This window comes from Urocitellus parryii, chromosome 4 (genome assembly GCF_045843805.1).
Source record: "Urocitellus parryii isolate mUroPar1 chromosome 4, mUroPar1.hap1, whole genome shotgun sequence".
NCBI lineage: Eukaryota > Metazoa > Chordata > Mammalia > Rodentia > Sciuridae > Urocitellus > Urocitellus parryii.
The window spans coordinates 15736924-15757912 of NC_135534.1; the positions used below are offsets into that span (position 1 = coordinate 15736924).

The following is a 20989-nucleotide window of genomic DNA, read 5'->3' on the forward strand; positions in this document are numbered from 1 at the left end:
TTTTTCTATCAAACAGGATTAATAACAAACCATAGCAACCTCACCAGGGTTGGCGTGAAGGTCCATGTGATTGTGTTGGTGATTGTGCGGAGCAAACCACGACGTGACAGAGACAAGTTAGCTGTTGTCATTAGTACTGATATTAGCGCTACGTCTAGCACATAGAAGTGGTACTGGGTTCAGATATGGGGAGGACAGCACCAGGCTCACATACACTTACTGGCAAGCTCAGGAGGGGCTGAGGCACCTGCAGGAGGATCACCCCAGTCTGGGGGAAAGGGAGGAGCTGGGGGAAAGGGTCCCTCTGCAGGACACATCTCCTTCTTAGCATCCCTGTGAGTCCAGCCTCAGACTCAGTCTCTCTGAGTCTCAGTTTGTCTTCCTGAGAGCTGGATTCACCAGGGCTGCCTGTGGGACTCCTGGCTGGAGGGCGTGCCATGGCCTTCTCTGATGTCTCTGCTGGAGAAATGAAGTTTGGTCAGGTCTCCCAACACCACCCAGTTCCTGAGGCTGGCCCTGGGGTGATGTCACCCACCACCCTGAGAAGGGGACTGTGAGTGAGGGCAGAGCTATGGGCCTCAGGTGAGAGAGTATTGCCCCTTCTCCCCCTGAGATGGGAGATCACTGGGGTTGGGCTTTTGCAAATGCACCCAGTGTGAACCTCCCCAACTGCTCACAGACCTGCCCCCGCCTCATTTCCCTGCACCTTCTAGTGAGGGGCCAGCCCCCCATCTATCATTCAGCTCGTTTTTGCTGAGACCTTATGATCATGTCCACACTCCAGCTTTTCCAGATGCAGATTTACCAGGAATCCCAGGAAACTCACACCCTAGGGTTCTTGCTTGCATAAGTCTCTTCTAATTCCTAATTTTATATCAGTTTTAAGAAGATGCTTCTAAATTGTATATGGTGTGGGATTCCTAATGGCTGGGTCTGCCCTGAACTCTGTCCTGGTGTGTTTGGGGGCCTCTCAGTGTATGAAAGCCCAGAAGGGAGGCAGTGGGACATCTGGGCCAATGGAGCCAGGGTGATGCTCTTTCAAGCTTCCTCCTCCTCCTCGGAGCAGCAGGACACCTGGGTTCTCTCTTGGCCACTAACTCTGTGGAACTGGACCAGTTTTTCCCTCTTTCTGGCCTTAGTTTGCTCATCTGTAAGGAACAAATTGGGACAAGATGGTTTCTGAGGCCCCTCTAGGTTCTACCTTAGAAGACTACCATCTATTAGGACAGGCCGGGCTACCTGGCTGAGCAGCTCACAGCACATTGGGTCCCACTGCAGCTTTTTCGTTGACATTTTAAATAAAGACTGCTGAGCTGCTGGGACAGGGCCCAACTGCAAACACAGAATCACCTCCCCCCACGGCGTGGCCTGATCTGGCTCCCGGAGTGGTTTGGGGACTGAGCTGTGGGACAGTCGTGCCTCCTATTTCCTTCTGAACTAGGAACCCACCCAAGTGAGAGATGAGACCCACTGTCTCAATAGGCTCCCCTACAGTGGGGCCTGAGTTCCTGGGAAAGCTTGGGGTTACTCTTTATTAACCTAATCAGGGTCAGAGACAGACGGGCAGCTGTTGCAGTAAGGGACTTCCTTCTTCTCTTGTGGGTGTGGGCAAAGGTGTTGGTCAGACCTGGGTTCAAATCCCAGTTCTCTCACTTCCTGGCTGTGTGGCCTGGTACCATTGGCTCAGTCTCTCTAAGTCTCAGTTTGTCTTCAAAACAGGGAAATGAGTATTTGCCTTAGAGGATTATCTGAGGATTAAATGAGACAGTGTGTGTGGAAGTGCCTGGCACTTGGTAGGTCCTTGTGGGCACCCGTCATGTCATTACTATTAGTATCTCTACTCTTTGGAAGGGGGCAGCTTAGGTGCTGCAGTCCCAGGGTCCTGGGAAGCAGATGGGGGCATGCAAAGGATGAAGGTGAACTGAGGTTGTAGGGGGAGCACTACCAGTCTGCAGGAGCATGGGAGGCCCAGTCCCCTGGCTCCCAGCCGTGGCCCCATGGGGAGGGCCACAGAAGTTAGAGCCCTTATTCTCCCCCACCCCCTTGCCAGTGGGGCTCCCTGTTGGGAGGCCTGGAGCCCAAGGGTGAGCGTGGGGCATCAGTGGCCAATGGAGTAAGCCCCTGAGTCCGTAGACTGCTTCTCCTCTGTGGCCTGGTCCCTGGAGAACTCTGGGTTGGCGATCTTCAGTGTTGCTTCGTTCACCTGCAGGCGGAAGGACTGACATTGTTTTGCTGTGACAGGGCAAGATCCCACTGAAGCCAGATTTAAAGATAGGTAGTTAGTGTAGTTAGGTAAATCAGGTCTGACATCAAGTAAAATCGAAAATGAAGACTGAGTTGAGAATGGAGTCCAGGAAAAGCAGAACAACTCTTGGAATGTTAATGTTCCCAAGGCCCAGAGCCCATCTCCCCCAAAAGTTAATGAAACAGCTCCCAGCAAAGATGGAGATGCTAATCCAAAAGTCCTTCTGGCCCAGATTACTCCTTTGGCCCACCTGTGCCCCACCCTTTGGGCCTTCCCACCTACATTCCATCACTGAAAGTTAACAGAACAAAGGACAGGAATGTGGGAAAGCTGAAGAAGACCTTAGCTATAAAAGGGGGAAGACATCGCCCTTCCTCGGATTCCACCTCTTGGGTCCTCTTCCTCCTCCGGGGAGAAGTCTTTTCTGCTGTCCTTTAATAAAGCTTCTACTTTCCACTCTAAACTTGCCTCCGTGTGCTTCTCTGGTGTTATGCTTTAACATTGGAGAAGCAAGGACTCGTCACCCGTCAACAACGGTAACACCGTCAGACAGAACAGGTGGTTGGGGCCATGGCCTGGTCATTAGGGGAGCTACACAAGCCTGTGTGATCCCAAGACTCTTCCCATGTACTCCAGGGACAAAGAAGAACCTGAGCCATCCCAAGGCAGGATGTGTCCCCCTGTAGAAATGGGGAGGGGACAATGAGTGGGTGAGGACTTGTTGACAGTGATGATTCACAGAACTCCAAAGCTCTTCCAAGAGTCCTCTCACCCAAATGTTCTCTTGTCTGGACGTTCAATATTGATTGAGGCCCATTGAACTTCCCTCCAGGGAACCCCTGGTGAGTCACCAGGGCCCTCCACGTGTCACCCCCACCCCACTCACCTCTTCAAACTTCTTGGCTTTGTACTGGTCGGCCCCCTTGAGGAAATTGAGCAGGATGATGTCACAGAGGACTGTCCCCTGGAGGAGGAGAGGCAGGGCAGGCTCAGAGAGGTGGCCCTGGGAGGGGTGGGATCAGGGAGGCTGGAAGCCATGGGTTCAAGTGGCTACTGAGCTGCCCCCAGACAGACAGTGGGTCAGGCGTGGGGGCGATTCCTCCAGAGAGGCCGGACTGAGGACTCCTCTAACAAATGCCCAGGGCCTTTGCAGGTGTTGTCATGGCCACCTTCCTGGCCCCTTTCCAGGCACAGGGCTTGGAGAGAGGAATGAAGGACCCCCAGTCTGAGGGAGCAGGGCTCTGACGCCACCTTGCTCTGGAGTCTCCTCCCCACCTTCACGGTGAGAACCAGAAACTCTGTAAGATGTGGAACTTGCTGGAAGGCAACTCGGGGATAAGGAGCTCGGTGGGAATGCTGGGGGACCGTCAACCCAGGGCCTTACCTTCCAGCCCAGGTAGGGCTCGCCTTGGCCACGCCCCCTCCCCTGGCCCCGCCCCTTCCTGGGCCCCACCCGGGCTGTCCCGTCTGACCCCCCCAGAGGCTGAACTCACCACTCCCACTGAAGTAAAGGCCGCCACGGAGCTGATGATGGTGGGGATGATGTTGAACTTGCCGGCCTGTGTGCGCAAAGATGGGGGAGTAGGCGGAGGGCCGGAACACGGGTGGAAACTGAGGCTGAACGCGGTCTCCCAGCCAGAGACTCTCACAGGGCCATAGAGCAACGGCAGGGCCCACCCCTTCATGGTACAGGTGAGGGGACGGGAGATGCGACCGCTGGTCAGCCCCTGCAGGGCCCAGCAGCTGGCCTGGGATGCCCCTCCTGCTGTCCACACGCCGGGCCCCAGGACTCACGTTCCCATACACCAGCACGTCGAAGCGGATGCCGAAAGCCTTCAGGAGCGTGCGGTACTCGCTGCCATTCTCCATCTTGTAGTACTTGGCAAACCTGGAGGCCAGGGGTGAAAGTGGGTCCCACTGCGGGCTCCTTTCTCTCCTGTCCGAGCCCTCAGGGTCCCTAGAGGACCCTTGACCCTCAACAAAGTATCCCTTACTGATGGTTTGGTGAGACACTTGCCACCGTCCTCCCTGGGTGGTTACCTGACCACTTACACAGGCTTCCTCGTGGGAACTTAAGAGCAGATTCCTGGGTCACGCCATGAACCCACAGGGTTAGCATCTCTGTTGGTCTGATGTCCTATGTGTACACAAGCTTGAGACCCTGCTGGACTCTGGGCTTCTTCAATGCTACTCATTTGGGATCCAGGGTCCAGCTCACTGCTGGTGCTCCTGCCTCTGCTGCCTTCTCAACCTGGCTGTCTTACCTACCAGCTGTGCAGGCTTGGGCTAATTATTTAACCTCTCTGAAACTCAGTTTCCTCATTGGCATGTGGGGACAATACAAAAATCTTGCTTCACAGGGTTGCTATGTGAATTGAATGAAACCACATGTTAGGGGTTTAGAACAGTCCTGGGACAAAATAAGCACTCAGCAAATATTTGCTGATGTTGACTGTTGTTATTTGCTCAAGAAATATGTTTACATTTATAGACTGGTGGGAAAAAAAGTGCTTCCAGCCACCTCATCTCCTCTCATCCCTGCCCGGTCCTATGCAACAGGGAAGTGAATGTTCTTTTGCAAAGAAGACTCTGAGAGGTGGAGTCACTTGTTCAGGGTCACCCAACTGGTGAGAATCAATGCTGTCTTTGTCCAAGTCTGAGACCGTCTGGTACCTTGGCCAAGACTATTCTCTATCTTGAGTGCTGGGTGCCATCAACTGTGCTGAGGATTTGAGAATAACCACATTTAATTCTCTCCACAGACAGCATGGGCATTCCACACAGAAGGGACAGTCCATACTCCCATCTGCGGAAGGCTGTGGTGAGGAGGGGCCTTGCCTGTAGTTTCAATTAGTAAGCTCCGGATTTGGGATTTTATGGCATTAGTCATTTGGTTTTTAAATCTAGAGCACTTGACCCTGCATGACTGCCCAGCATAGCCCAAATGCTAACATTAGTGCACTCTAATCTCTTTGGGTTACTGTCCCACAGCTGAACAATGGGTTCCTGATGTCAGTCTCCTTGAAAGTGGTGAGGATTAAGTGAGATGACCGGAATGAAAAAGCCCAGAAAGTTCTGCAAATGTTGGGGTCAACACAGCTCTTATTTAGTGCTGGCTGCCTCCCTCTGAGTGTTCCCAGCCCCCAGAGATTCACAGGCCTCTCCCAGCAGAAAGAAGGAGGTGAGAACTCATTCCCTGGAAGTTTTCAATGAATGACCATACACGGTGGTGCATGCCTGTTATCCCGGCTACTCAGGAGGCTGAGGCAGGAGGATTCCAAGTTGGAGGCCAGCTCAGTTACTTAGACCCTGTCTCAGAATAAAATATAAATGGCTGGGGATGTAGCCAGTGGTAGAGTGCACCTGGATTAAAAAAGAAAAAGAAAGAAAGAAAGAAAGAAAGAAAGAAAGAAAGAAAGAAAGAAAGAAAGAAAGAAAGAAAGAAAGAAATTTTTTTCGAATGACGGAAGTGGTATCTCTTCCATAGATATTTGCATTTGAAATTGTACAGCAGGGAGAAGGAAAAGCTCAGCCCAAGCAAATCAATAATGGAGGGATTATAGAAACCGGAGGAAGATAATTGTGATGGGGAAGGGTCACCTTCAATCATAAAACATTGGCTATGCTCTGGCTGTAGCCAACTCCTTGGGCAGTGGGGAAATCTGGAGAGAGGCAGAGATGTCTAAAACCTGCTTCATCACTTGCTAGCAGTGATGTTACTTAGTCTTTAGGGTGTCAGTTTCCATGACTAAAAAATAGGGGGGTTCATACACCCCCCCATTGCTAGTGGTGGTAGGTAAACACTTCATGGGACTGAACCCTGGAGGCAGACACCACAGAAACCCCTGTTAGTGATTTTGTCCACCTGCCCTTCCGTGCTCAGTCTCTGCCGGTCTTTGTCCAGCTCTGGGCCCCAGGAGCCTCATCTAAGAGACAGCTTCCACCAGTTGCCCTGTTCAATTTGCAGGCGGGTTCTGTAGATAGACCCACAGAAATCAGGGGGTGGGAAGACAGGAGGGTCAGGGTGTTTAGTCTGCTGAGGCTCAAGCAATGGCTCAGTTCCCCCTCAAAGGCCAAGATCCTGACGGCAGCCCTGTCCTGCAGCTATGGATTTCTCTGGGTTCTGGAAATGTCCCCTCTTTGCCTATGCCAGCCTTCTTGGCAGCTAGCCTAGAGGTCTTCCACCAGCCTCCTTGGTTCCTTGACCCCAGTGCCTCTTTGTGAATAGCACCTTCACCTAATCACCTCTTTGGAGACCACCCACTGTTTCCCACCGCCAGGACACTTACCCTAGTCACCCCCAGGAGGCAGAGGAGGAAGCTCAAGCCTAGGGAGCTGTGTCGGGTGGGGAAGGGGTGCGGGAGCACAGGCCAGCACATTTTTTTCTGCGGTGCCTGGGCAAGGCCAGGACCTGTGTGCCCAGCAAAGGTGGAAGACTGGTGAGAAAAAGGCTCCTGGGGGAGCTGGACCCAGGAAGTTCTTTCCTGTGAGCTCTGCAGCTGGAGGGAGAGGCAGGGGAGGCAAGAGGGTCTTCTCAAGTCCATGAGGCCCAAGGTGAAATGAGAGTGGGCCCAGGGAGGAGGCTGAAGGCATTGCCACCACTCGGCCTGAGAAGGAAAGGCTTGGAGGCCGGGGACAGGTGGGACAGGTGACCCATCTCTAACTCTAGTAACTTCTGTCTGGGTGGTGGGTGGGAGGGAGCTTCACAGACCGAGGGAACAGGATGAATTCAAGCTGCAGCAGCAGGATGACAGGTAGACATCGGAAGGATATCATTTCTCTAAAGATGGTGTGATCAGGCCAAGAGCCTTCTCTGAGGAGACCTCTAAAGGAGGTTTCTAAGAAGTCTGGAAAAGAAGTATCTGCAGTGGGCAGAGGCTCCAGAAGTCTTCCTGGATTCCAGGTTGGCCTGAGGGTAAGTAGAGACCATGACCCTTTCCACACCGGCAATCATTTATAAAGCACCGGAAGTATACGCAGATCCCTTAGCATTAGCAGCTCAGTTAATCTCGGGAAGAATGTGTGGTTGTTGAACCATTTTCTAGATGAGACAGATGAGAAAGGAACTCTCCTGAGCAGGGTTCTGATCTGTGCTGCGGACCCTGAAGGCCATACCCTTAGTCCCACACCGTCCGCCTTCGGCTCTAGGTGGCTGTTAAGGGTGCAGGCAGCCCTGTACTGTCTCAAAGCCCTACTGATTCTGGGTTTTACATCACTGGAGAACTCAAGGCCCCTGTCTCAGAGCTGTGACAACTGATGCCAATGAGGCAGGCAGGGGCGAGAGCATGGGCCACAGGCATGAGCATCAGGATAAAGGTTGGGCCTTCACTCCCAGCCTAAGGCTATGGCCACGAGAAACGCTCTGACACTGACGTGGAGAACAAGAAGTCTGCATCCCGGGCACTGCTGTTTGGAGCGAGGGCTGGCTGAATTTATTCTGGGAAGGAATGTGAAGGAAACAGGGAGAAAAATCAAAGCGGTCTTGGTTTTTCTCCAGCACCTGCCTTCCAAGAGGCAATAAGCATGGGAAGATCATTATCTCACCAGCCACCCACCCTCAAGGCTTGGCAGGGACAGACTCTCCTCCCCAGGGGGGAAGGAGGAGGAGGGACAGCTTGGGGAGGAGAGTCCCACAGTCCCGATTCCTGTGCTCCAGTGTGGAGATCTGGCTGACCCCTGGGGCAGAGATGGCCTGTGGTCACAGGTCTGAGTTACCTTCTCTCTCTCAGCACATGTTTTGGAACCCATTTTTTAGTCCCTTGTGTCTAGCTGGGGCCCCATGACTATTTCTTGCCTGTAGAATGTGAATGAAAGTGAGGCTTGTCCATAGGTGAGGGGAGGTGGTTCAGAGCAGCTTCTCTTCTTCATCTTCCCTTTCCTCACCTGGTGGCCAGTTGCTCAGGAGCTAGGGGGAGGTCTCTGAGGCCCTGGGAAAGACTGAGTCAAGATGGCAGGAGCCCAGATCCCTGAATGATTATGTGGGTCCCCCACCCCACCCCCACTGACCTTGTATGCCCTGAGCAAGAAATAAACCTTTGAGTTAAGCCACTGAGGTGAAAGGATTTTTTGTTATAGCAATTAGCAGTACTTACCCTGACTGTCACAGACCCTCCTAGGTTTGTAATTTTTGTGTCACTAGGGACTGAACCCAGGGACACTCTACTACTAAGTTACATCCTCATCCTTTTTTATTTTTTATTTGAGACAAGGCCACACTAAATTGCCCATGCTGGCCTTAAACTTGTAATCCTCTTGCCTCAGTCTCCTGAGTAGCTGGGACTATAAGCACTTGCCATTATGTCCTGTCAACAAACACAACTGGTTTCATAGATCAGAAGATTGAGATTCAGGGAGAAGAGTTTGCCAAAAGACAAAGAGTGAGTTAAAATTGGGGAGGATTAGATAGAAGGCAAATTCCCAGGATGCTGCATTCTTATGAATAAGCCTGTGCTGATTCCTAACAGGTCCTAGGAATCTGGGTATGCGGCTTGGTTCTCATGAACTGGCTTCTTATCCCTGGGAAAGTCACTCAAACTACCTGAGCCTTCTATGTCAAATGAAAAATGGAAAGAAAAGAGTTATGGGGAGGATCAGTTGAGAAAGGCCCCATACATATTAGGTGCTCTTCTTATGCTAGGATCAGGATAAATAAAATAATTTCTACATTTATCTTAAGTATATACTCTTCTCACTCCTGGAGATAGGAATATTAGCAACAGTCACTGCCAACATATACTGAGTGCTCACTGTGTCCCCTGCACTGTGCCAAGTGCTTTATACCTAACTCACTTCATACAACCATCCCATGAGATTATGTACTGTTGTCCCTCCTCCTTTCGGAGAAAGAGCCAGGACCAGAGAGGATAAGCAACCTGTCTAAGGTCACAAAGCCAACAGTCAGTGAATAAAACTCGGATTCAAACCCAGTCAGTCCAGCTGTAGGGCAAACTCTTAGCCAGTGCTGTGGTCTGAATATGTTTTGTCCCCTCCCAAATTCATGTGGAAAGTGAATCCCCATTATGAGATATTAAATGTTGAGACCAGGTGAGGCCTTTAAAAGGTGATCAACATAAAGGAATTAACTCATTTATGGGATACATCCACCCTCAAACTCCTATTCATCCACTAGGGCCCAGCTCAGATGGCTTCTGATTCTTCAAGCATTCAACAAGTACATCAGCACAGCTACCAGACGCCAGACCACAAGATGCCCACTCAAGCTGAGGCTTGAAGGGTTGGGGAGTTCAAAGACATCAAGTCCAGAGGTGCGGGCAGCATGGTGTCTATGAAGAAGCTGAAAGAGCGTGGGTGGGCTGGAGGGTATAGGTGATAATGGCCGGTCCCCCTCACCCTTACTAATCATGTGCATCTCTTCCTGACTCCATGTTTATGACTTCATCCTAGCTTGAAATCAACCACTGACCTACAGCATGAGCACTGGCAAACATTAGGAAGCAAGGTTTTGTTTTCCTTTTCTGCAGAGTGCTGGCTTACTGTGCAGAGCAGAGGCTGTGGGCCCCCCGGGCTGCTTTCCTATCTCCTATCTCCACCAGGCTCCAGCCTCAGCCCCCACCACCCCAGACCATGAACACAAGCTGCCTCTTACCATGTCTGTTTGCCCACTGGCCTAGTGTTCACAGTAAGGGGTTAGGAAAATGCTCACTAGAAGTAATGAACTCCTGAGATTCTTGACCTCTGGAAAGATGAGACTAACCGGCCTGAGGGATTCCTCCTGCCCACTGGACTCCTTCAGATTCTCCTTATGCAGATGGAGCTAGTATATGGTGGCATCAACAGACTATTTCTTTCCCAAATAGAAAACATTTAGATCTGGCAACAGGCGAGGTGGGAAAGTGAGTGCAATCAGTGGGAACCAGCCCAGTGGAGGAGAAGTGGGGGATGGAGCAGGGGCATAATATAGAGCCTTGCTCAGCCCTAGACTGCAGGCATCACCCTGTTACTTCATTTAGACCTCAGAGTGACAGCTCAGTGGAGTGGCAGGTGGCTTAGGGACTCTGAAATGAGGCAATCCTATTCCTAAATCCTGACATTGCCCCTTGAAATAGTTTATATGACCTTGGCAGGCGACTTCACCTCCCTGTGTGCCAGTTTCCACATCTGTAAAGTGGAGATAATAGAAAGCGCTGTAAGGGCTGTTGAGAGGATTAAATGAGCGACTGGATGGAGTGCAGGGCTGAGCGCAGTGCCTGACGCACAGTTTCCAGTTCATATTAGCCATCAATCATCAGGCAACATGCCCCGGGACTACAGGCTGGAGAAGAGCAGAGTGACTCTCTGGCTACCAGGTCTGCAAGGGGCACCGCTGAGATCTGAACACAGGCTGCTGGAATCCGCAGCCCCTGTCTACCTGACTGCCTCCCGAAGACAGGAGCTAAAAAAGAGAGCTCACTGTGGGCCCCGGGGGCAAGGGGGCTGGTTGAGAGGGTGCCTTTGAAAACCCTCTGCTGCTGAAAGCATAGCATGGCTGTGACTGGACCAGGTCACAAGTATCAGTAGAGAGAGCAGAGCCTGGACTCCTGCCAGTGTTGGGCTGGGGAAGGGGAAGGGGAAGAAGGGGAGGGCGCATGCAGGCTGCAGTGGTCAGCAATGGGAGGCTCCCCAATGGGCCCCCCTGGAAGAACCACTGAGCCAGGCACTTGCAGAAAACTGTGTGCAGTTGTTTCCAGGTCTCTGGGGCCAGAGGTCTGGCAGGCTGATCTTCCAGGCTGCATTCAGAGCTCTCTTGCCCTCTGGGTTCTGGGGTTTGGACATGGGAGACACTGGCAGGGAACCAGTGGGCAGGAAAGAGAAGGGGCTATTTATTTTGCCTTTGGGCCCTTGCCCTGCTCTGGTTTCATCTGGGGGCCTCGTCCCTCTGTGACTACAGCTCCTGTCAGGAACCTCAGCTCAAAAGCAGACTCCCATTCTTCCCACCATGGCTGCAAATCTAAGGTGGTGATGGCCACTCTGTTCTCTGTCCATGCCTGGGCTTCCACATGGGTTTCCTCTCAAGCCCCTGCTGTGTGTGCTTTCCTACCAGGAGCTTCACTGACACACCTGTTCTGTGACCAGACAGGACACCCCCAAGACAGGACCAAACTGAAAATCCTGAGGCCTGACGGTGCTGAGACATTTCACACGTGTGTTCCCTTGTGCTATTAGCAGCCATAGATAAAGAATGAGTAAGTACAGACGTCAATTGCCGTAATAAATCATTTGTCAGATGTGCTTCTGCAGGGCAGGGTTGAAGCTCCATTTTAGTGTGATAGGTCTATAAATAATAGTGCACGCTTCAGCAGCCCAAGCTCTCAAACCCCTTCCCCAGACACCCACACGTGTTGGCTTAGGCTATTACAGCTTGAAGGGGCCTCAGAGATGATCGCCTTTAATCACCCCAAATCACACTGAGCTTCTGTGGCAAGGTTCTAACTGTAGCCCACATGTCCCCTGACCCACACCCAGGGCTCTGTCTGCTTTACCTCTACTTCACTTTGGCTTGTCCCTTGTTATCTATGGGGGATGGATTTCAGAAGTCCTCACAGATGCCCAAATCCATGGCATGATAGGGCTGACGATAGAGCTTAGTGGTAGAGCACTTGCCTAGCATGAGCAAGGCTCTGGGTTCAATCACCGGTACCAGAAAAAAAAAAAAGGCATTGCACATTGCAATATGCACATTGCCCCACATGCTTTAAGTCAGATCTAGATTGCTTACAATATATAATACCATGTGCTATGTAAATAGTTGCTATCCTGTAACTAGAAAAAATGTGATTATTAAAAAAAATGTATTTGGGAGGGTACTGGGGATTGTAAACCCAGGGGTGCTTTACTTGTTTAAATTTTGGGACAGGGTCTTTGCTAAGTGGCTGAGGTCTCTCTAAATTGCCCAGGCTGGCTTTAAACTTGGGATCCTCCTGCCTCAGCTGCCTGAGGTGCTAGGATTATAGGATTATACACCACCATACCTTGCTGTATTTTTCAAATATGTTTAATCCATATTTGGTTGAATCCATGGACATGGAACCCATGGATACGAGGGACAACTATATTCTTCTGTACGGACGGTTTTGTCATTTAGGTTCAGATCGATCATTCCTACTAGAATAAAAATCCCTTCATCATAGCAACTGCCCTGGTTCACAATGTATCAGCCCCAAAGCTCAGGATGTGACATAATCTGGAAGTTGGAAGAGCACTGTACAGTCCTCCCCACATTATCTGCAAGGGGTTTCCCTCATGACGTCTGAATACGTCCTGCACAAGAAACCCAATGCGTGACCTCCAGGGGCAGCCAGATTTTAGCTTTGGATGGCTCCCCACCTTGCAAGTGCTTCCCCATGCTGAGCTGACATTTGCAGCAGTCAGCAGTCAATAAGTGTTTGCTGAATGGAGAAGGATTTTATCATGGTGTACAAATCCCTCAGAAGCTCCCAGACATCTGTTTGGAAATGATCTATCCTCCCCTAGAGTGGTGGAAACCACTTCCTGACGTGGGGACATGAAACTGTTACGGCAGCAGGAAAAACAGCAACAAACTTGTGGGATCCGGGTTTGACTTGCAAGGGAAAACTCAGGCCTGGAATTTGGGTTTCCAAGTGAAGGAGCTGGTGTTCTCAGCAAAGCTTTGCCTGTGGGAAGTAATTTTGCCAGCTGAAATACACTTTTACAGTTGATATTGCACTGATAGGAAAATATCTCCTGGCAGACTCACTGCATCTGGGATGGGGCCACATCCGTAGAGCCGGCTGGGACTCCTCCCCTTAGAGAAGGGACCAGAGCCAAGTTTATTTATTTGTAGTCTAGGGACCTAATCAACCTCCAAGGCAGACATTTAAAAAGTTGTTTTGTTGATTTTTAAAAAATGTATTGCTATTAATTTATCCTTAATTTATAAGGCAAGGACAGATAATGGACATGGAGCCAGCAGCTGTACTTGAGAACGGCATTATACTACCTGCCTTTTTCTGAGAGTGATCTTGTTGCCCTCCGTTTCCTCATCTGTATAATGGGGGTAACCATACTGGTCCTACTAAGTGACTGTGGCTGCAAGTATAGGCTCTGGAGTCAGGCTGCCAAGGTTTGAACTCCCCTTCAGCACAATGGGCTGTGTGGTCTTGGACAGGTAATGAACCTCTGAGACCCAGATTTCCAGATAGAACAAGATCTCTCTTCAGAGTGGAGGAGGTAGTTCATGCTAAATCCCTGATTCCCTGGTAAGTGCTCGGAGAGTGTTGGATTATATTTTCCACCAATAACATTGGTTGCTGTGCACACAGGACAGACACAAACATTTACATAGGGTTGTATAAACCCAGGATCACTTATGTTGTCTCACCTCCCACGGTCAAGAGGTTGAAGATGAGAAAGGATCATGGAGAATTCAAGCTAATATGCCCTGCTGAAGAGGGCCTGCCAGCGTTTCTGTGGAAATGATGGAAATGGCTGCTTTTAACACATATTCTATGACTTTTGGAAGGAGAAAAATCCAGATTGTAGAGAGTGATCAAAGCCAGGGGCACACTTCGATTCCATCTCTGTAGATTGGCCTAAGATCTTGCTGATCTGCATGCTTCAGCATGGAAGCAGAACTGGGGCCAAATCTTAGAGCTTCATGAAAGCTGCTGTGGGTACATTTCCAACACGGAATGATCGCTAGAAACACCTACTGCACGAGGAACATCTAGCAGATGAACAAGTGTTTTTCTGTCCCAGACACCAAGAGAGGAAATCCAAAACTGCGTTGCCTTTTAGTAGCAAAGCTGTCTTAGGAACTCTCAGAGGGGAAATGAGAAATCAGACATTGCTAAATGCATGGCTCTGCTCTGCTTTCTCTCTCGTCACTCTGGCAATCACCGCTGGGCATATCTCTTACAGCTACTTTCTTTCTTTCTTTTTTTACAAGCCACGTGATGCTGGAAGGTGTGCTAGAAGCAATGAATATAGATCAGGCCCCTGGCTTTGCGTCTTGATGTGCCTCTTCTCCTAATCAGGCTGTATCATTTCGGGCAAATCGTGAAAACTTTCTCAGTCTACCTTGGTGGGTGGGATGGTGCTGTGAGCTGTGAATCTTGACAAAAACAGGTGTGAAAGGCTTTGCAGACTTAATTTCAGAGACTTTTAATCTAAGGACTAGGGATAGGCTTTTAGAGGTCTCAAAGTCCTGGAATTTTATGCTGCATAAGTACATATACATAGAGAAAGGACCAGAAGGAAAATCCTAAACTGTGCAGAAAGCTAACTTCTTGCAAGAGGAGTAGGCCTCAGGAGCAAAGGGTAGGCCCCTATCTACTCCATGTAGGTCAGTAGTGCTCTAATTTATTATTCTGAGAATGCATTTATGTCTTATCTGTTGCAAAAGAAAGGACCTTTTCCTTTTTTAAAATGCCTGCAGAGTTGCTCATGTCTATGTGTATGAGCGTTTTTCCTGGATGTGGCTCATGCTTTGGCCAGGGGAATAAAGTGGCTAGAGACCTCCATGGGTTAGTGAGGGGCTGTAATTCCACAAATGAGGGCTGTTAGGCTTGACTGGACACCCACAGGCGTCCCTCCTTCCCTGAGCTGCTTCTGTAGACTGTTCTGCCTCAGCTCTGCCTTTGGGCAGAGCTGACCTGGGCCACACCTGCGTTACACCCCTGTTCTGTTACTGTCCCCAGAGCCTGCTCTCTCCTTTGTGGTTCCCCTGCATCCTGCCCATACCTTTGAAACAGTCCCTTTATTAAACTCTCCTCAAATTACCCAATTTGAGTGGGCCATCTGTTTCCTGCTGAGACCTGACAGATACAGTATTATTAATCTGTCATTGTACCATCAGTGCCTATGCACACACACACTCACATATTGATAAACTCTCACTCAGCCTCACACACTCGCCCACCAACACACACCCCCACTCCCTCACAAACTCCCACGAGCATACACGCTCAGATGACACTATATATTGTCCCAGCACTTTGGGGAAGAGAGGGCTGCTCTGTTTAAAATCTCCTCTAGTGAATGGAGGGTCAACCTGGGCTGCAGGAACCTGGCCCACAGTTATGAGCCCCTTGTTTACTCTGCAGGGTGCCACCTCCTACCTCTGGGGATGTCTTTTAACTGCATACCACTGAATTAGCAATTCTCATCAGTTCTAATTTTTAGAAATTATACACTTTGTCCACTACAAATCCAGATGACCCCACTGCACTCTCAATGTGCTTGGAAAGAGGCGTCATAAAGAGTAAGTTCAAGTGCTTCCTGGAATCTTTACCCTTGCAGAATACACCTAGGAATAAAAATAAAATCTCTCTATCAAATTCTAGGTAGAGAATGAGCAGAAACTTTAGGAGAAATCACAAATAAAGGTTAATTTAGATGAAGAGGACCAAGTACTCTGGGTAGGAATTGAAGGGAGATACATCTTGGCTCAACCTGAGGTTACCTTGCCAGTAACTGAATCCATCCAATGATGAACAAGTCACCTTAGGAAGAGCCTCTTATTTAGGGCTGTGCCACAGAGAGACTGAGGTAGGACTTGGGATCCAGTGACCTCCAAGGTTATGCTAACATGCCCCTGGGACATTAGCCAAGTCACTTCCTCTTTTGGAATTTCCACTTCCTCCTCTGTACAGTGAGGGATTCTGTCTAGGCCTCTCCAAGGGTTCTTTAACGACTAAAATTCTCAAAATCTCTGATTCTGCAGGCAAAGAACTGTGAAAAGTAGGGGAGGGGGTAGCATTTGGAAGGGAGCTGCAGAAGTAATTAGTGATGGAAATGTGAATCTCTAGCTGCCTCTGGATATCTGAATTTGCAGATTAAAACAAGACTGAATCTTGGCTGAACAATTCCCTTCTCTCCAGAGCAAATGGCAATAGTAGGACGTTGAAAAATCTGGCCTCTATTGGAGGAAGAGGCAAATGATTTGTTTGGGAGACAAAAGGGCAGGCTATAAATTATGTCTCCAGCATCTGCTAATCCTTGAACCTCTCTGGAACTCAGATTCTTTGTTTTTAAGTGGGGCTGAAAGTACCAACTATCTAGGCATAGTCTTCTGAGGATCAACAAGTGCAAAGGCCCTTGGCCTTCCTGATTGGGGTGGAGATCAGCTAAGAAAAGGTATTGGTATCCAGGCTCCTGGGACCACTGGATCTGTGGTCTTGAGAAATGAATTTAACTCTGCGATCCTCCATTTCCTCATTTGGGGATTGTACCTATCTTAGGGTGGGTGAGGAACAATTAGCCAAAGTGGACAGAATGCTTTACACAGTGAGGTTCTCAAGAGCAGCATAAAATGACCACATCATTGAAAACACACTGTGTGTCCAACGTGGCCTTGGGTCCCCTTTCTTTTTATCTGAGCACTCAGAAAGGTGACCTTGTGCCTCTCTCACATAGGTGCTTAACTTAGCTTGGATGCCAACATGGTGCCTGTAGGCTGATGGCAGTCTGAGGGTGCTGGGTGGGCACCCAGACGTAGGGCTGTGAGAGAGAGTGTGGGGAGAGCCCTCTGCTCGTCATGGATGGCAGATATTCCTCCATGTCAGTGTTATTCCTCGGGCCCTCTGGAAATTCATTCTTTCTTTCTTTCTTTCTTTCTTTCTTTCTTTCTTTCTTTCTTTCTTTCTTTCTTTCTTTCTCTCTTTCTCACTAGGGATTGAACCCAGGGGTGCTTAACCACTGAGCCACATCCTCAGGCCTTTTCATATTTTCTTCTTCTTCTTATTATTTTTTGGTTGTAACTGTTCAAAATATCTTTATTTTATTTATTTATTTTTTTTTTTTGTGGTGCTGAGGGTTGAACCCAGGGCCTCCCACATGCTAGGTGAGTGCTCTATCATTGAGCCACAATCCCAGCCCCTTCATATTTTCTTTAGAGACAGGATCTCAATAAATTGCTTAGGGCCTCGCTAAGTTGCTGAGGCTGGTTCCAAATAACTCATTTGGCAAGGAACACTTATGAAGATAGAGCTATCATGAAAACCCCAACAACTGGTATCATACAGTTTTAGAACAATATCTTTCATTTAAAGAAGAATGGGTCTGAAGTTCTTATCCCCAATTTATTGTGCTGTGGCTATCTGCCCCAGTAAGCATAACAGGGCATGAGATAGACCTAGGCCTAAATAAGGTCTAAGCTGCTTAGGGCCCCGATAAGTTGCTGAGGATGGCTTTGAACTCATTATCCTCCTATCTCAGCCTCCTGAGCCTCTGGAATTAGAGGCAAGCACCTCTGCACCCAGCTTGGAAACTCTTTTCAACTGCAAAGGTCCAAATGAGTGCTTTGCCCCTTCTTACTATAGCCTGGAAGCTTTGATGAAGGAGTCAGTTTCCTGGAGGCCCATACCTCTCAGATGGGTTTCCTTAGGTTCCGGAAATTACACTGGTGAGATCCTTAGAGATCTTCCATCTTGTGTCCCCAAATACAATCCAAGCTTATTTAGGCCTGTTGTGCCTACTTGGGTGGATAGCCACAGCATGATAAATTAGAGATAAGAACTTCAGACCCATTCTTCTTTAAATGAAAGACATTGTTCTAAAACTGTATGATACCAGTTGTTGGGGTCTTCATGATAGTTTTACTCTTCATAAGTGTTTCTTGCCAAATGAGTTATTTGGAGGACTGAAGAATCCCCAGTGGCCAGAGGGAAGTTATGAGGATGAAAACTTGCATTTTAGATTATGAGAATTTTATTAATGTGTTACTATTTTAAGCCACCATACAAATATCCTTTGTATTGATTTCAGTGTGATGTACTGACTGAATAAATATGCCAATTTCTGCCAGGGAGCCAAACAGTATTTTTAAACTACTTTAAAATATGTGTTGTTTCCTATGGTTTTTTAAACTCTGGAGTTGATTATGAAAGCAATTTCAATTTTTAAAAATTCTTCTTTCCAGAGAACATACATATATATTCAAAACTATTAAATATAAAGCTTAATAGGATAGGTAATTATTTTTTAAAGTTACAAATTAAGTGAAAAAAAAGCAATGTGATTCTTTTAGCTTACATTTGCCATTATAACAGAGAGTATTACTACAACAAAGGAAATTTGAAGAACAATTCTTTGAATATATAACAAATGTATCATATGTAGATCATCCCTATCACTGCCTATTGAGTACATTTGGCCTCTTTAGTGTACAACACTGTGTACTTAATCAGGACCCTGGCAGAAACTGAGTCTTCAGATTTTAAAGGTAAATCAAAATCAGGAGCTAAAGCTTTTCAAGTATTGGCTGATAGGATTCTCAGGATAATAATGATGCTATCATAAATTTGCAGAAGGGGAAATTAGGAGGTGAGGAGGCTGAGGGTTTTTCCAAGGCCCTTCAAGTATTCCAGACAGTGTATCCTATGGTTCCTCTTTCCCTCTATTCCAAATGGAAAAAAACCCAAAAGATCCCTTAAGTCTCAAGGCTATTGAGAATAGATATTAGATGATATTAAGAGACTGGTTTAAGTTCTTTGGAAAGGCACTGAGGAAGAACTAATAATCATTATACTTGTTATTTGTGACTCATGAAATTTCCTGGTTTGGAAATTTGCAAAATTTGCAAAATGCAAAACTACCATCTTGTAAAGTGAACAGTTATTGCCCTGACTTTGGTCAGTGAGAGACCTTAGAAAGTCCAGGCATAGGACAGGGAATGGGGCTGTCCGGGCATTACCTCTACATATTAGTGCTAAGAATAGACCAGGAATCACAGCAGCCAGCATTTCAGCAGGATTTGGCCATCGGGCTTCACTATGCCATCGGGCTTCACTATGGCCTGAGCAGGAGCAATGGGCTCAGTCCCTTCCTGTAATGGAGCTGTCACCTCACAGCACAGCCCATGCAGCACTGCGGCTGCCTGTTACAGAGTCCTTCCCTAGTTTGAGCCAAAGCCTTATGGGAGCATGGAGGGGGCCAAGGATCTTTCCTTCCCAGTATGCCTTGCTGCCTGAGGTGAAGTTCTCTGGAGCTGACTCCCTTCCCCCATGTCCCTGGAGAGCGGGGATTTACCTGAAGTTGTACCCCGGGGAGATGCTGCTTTTCTCAGAAACGCTGTCCAGCCGAGTGAAGGAGTATTTGGGGATGCACTGGTCCCAGCTCTTGTCCAAATCGCACACCCAGCCAATCTTTATGCCCAGAACTCCACCCTGAAGAAAGAGGCCAGACATGAGCATTCCCCTGAGCTCAGCCAGAGTGGGACAGGGGCTTGTGACAAGTGACTTCTTTTTATTCTGAAGGTGGAAGGTGGAGGCAGGCAGAAAAGAAAGTGACTGGTCACAGTAAAGAAGTGCTGTAGCCAGGGGTAGAACCCTGGAGCCTCAGGGTCCTTCTTACTTTTGGAACCTTCAGTTCCTTGTCTACAATATAGAGAAAGTGGCCATGGGTCCACTGTCCCCTCATGGCCCTTTTCAGAGTTCTATCGCCTCTCCCTAAAGGGAAGTATAAATACAGGAATGGGAAACTGAGGATTGGGGGAAATGGGTCACTGGAGGGGAGACCACTCAGGGTAGGGGTTGGACGGGGGCTGAAAGGATTCAGGGACAAAGCCAATTGCAGGCCTGGGATACTTCCACCAGGTGGCGCTGTCTTGCAGCAGCTCTTTCCTGGTCTCCTGGCTGCCTCCAAAGAGCTCCGGAGTCTGGGGAAGGGCTGAGTTCCCCTGGTAGAGGTTACAGAAGAAGAACTAGGTTCTCACCGTGCGGGCCAGCTTGGCAAAATCCTGCCCTGCAAACTTGACCACGTCCCCCACCCGCAAGATGGGGCAGAAAGGAGCCTTTTCAGGATGGAAACGGCAGGTCTTCATGTCCCTGGCTGTCAGGTTGGGCAGGAGGTTTCCCCTGGGGAGAAGAGGAGAGAGGCAAGGCCAGGGTTAAAGTGGTCCCACACAAACTGCTCTCCAGCCTTCAGGGGGCTCAGGGCTCTCCACACCCAGGCAGGGGCGTCCATGTCCTGAGCTTTTGGGTATTCACTGTCTCCCTCCCCTCTTGCTCTGCATCTTTTTCTAACCCCAAACACTCTCCATCCATAGTAGGGTTATGTGTGTCCATGCCCAATGTCCCCCAGCTGCCAGGCTGGGCATCTTGGAGGGCGAGAGTCACTCCTGACACTCGGCACCTCTGCAGGCCTGCCATTGTACTTTGCACAGGGCAGATGCCCACCATTCGTGCCCTCATGAATGACTGAGTTACACAATGGCTGAACTGACTAAGAAAAGGGATACCACATGGGGGCTTGATGTAGGGAAAGAAAAACGGACAAGCTCCTTGGTTTCCAATCTCAGGAGGCATCTGTGCTCAGGGCCAAGTTTAAATGGTCCCTCCCTGGTTCAAACAAAACTCTCAGGTCGGTCTGAGCCCCAAGGCAGGGAGGCTGGCAGGGAAGTTAGCCCCCAAATCCACTCAATAGTCAGAGGCCAAGGCCGCTGGGAGGCTGGGATTAGGAGTCCTGGAGATGGGGTTTGGGAAGTGAGAGAACCATAGTGCATGGGGCACCTCATTCTCCGGCAGGTGAGGTGGCCCGGTGATTGGGGGAGGAAGTGAGGACTCACTTCTCAAAGTTGAAGAGGGGGAAACGGATGCTGTTCTTGATGAAAATGGTGAAGTTCTCCGCTTCCATCATGATAGGCCTGTGGGTGAGGATGGAAGCCTTAGCCCTCAGGAAGAGCCTCTTTCCCTGGTGGATGCCTCCCAAGGGAGACCTCTTATAGATGAAAGGGAGTGATGGGAAGGCCTCTCTGGGTCTCCAGAGTCAAAGGGAGAGAAGGGGCAG

At 49.1% G+C, this 20989-nt stretch overlaps 1 protein-coding gene across 1 annotated transcript in view; it reads right to left on the reverse strand.

Moving 5' to 3' along the window:
• Window positions 1-2098: 2098 nt before the first annotated feature.
• The window catches only part of P2rx3 (purinergic receptor P2X 3), a 28018-nt gene continuing 9127 nt past the window's right edge, over window positions 2099-20989 (reverse strand). Inside the window, exons 6-12 of the mRNA XM_026406581.2 lie at window positions 20769-20846; window positions 19917-20058; window positions 19232-19368; window positions 4040-4133; window positions 3739-3804; window positions 3132-3209; window positions 2099-2203 (exon numbers count right to left, since the gene is read on the reverse strand). Coding sequence (XP_026262366.1) covers window positions 2099-2203; window positions 3132-3209; window positions 3739-3804; window positions 4040-4133; window positions 19232-19368; window positions 19917-20058; window positions 20769-20846 — 700 coding nt within the window. The remainder of the gene's footprint in view (window positions 2204-3131; window positions 3210-3738; window positions 3805-4039; window positions 4134-19231; window positions 19369-19916; window positions 20059-20768; window positions 20847-20989) is intronic.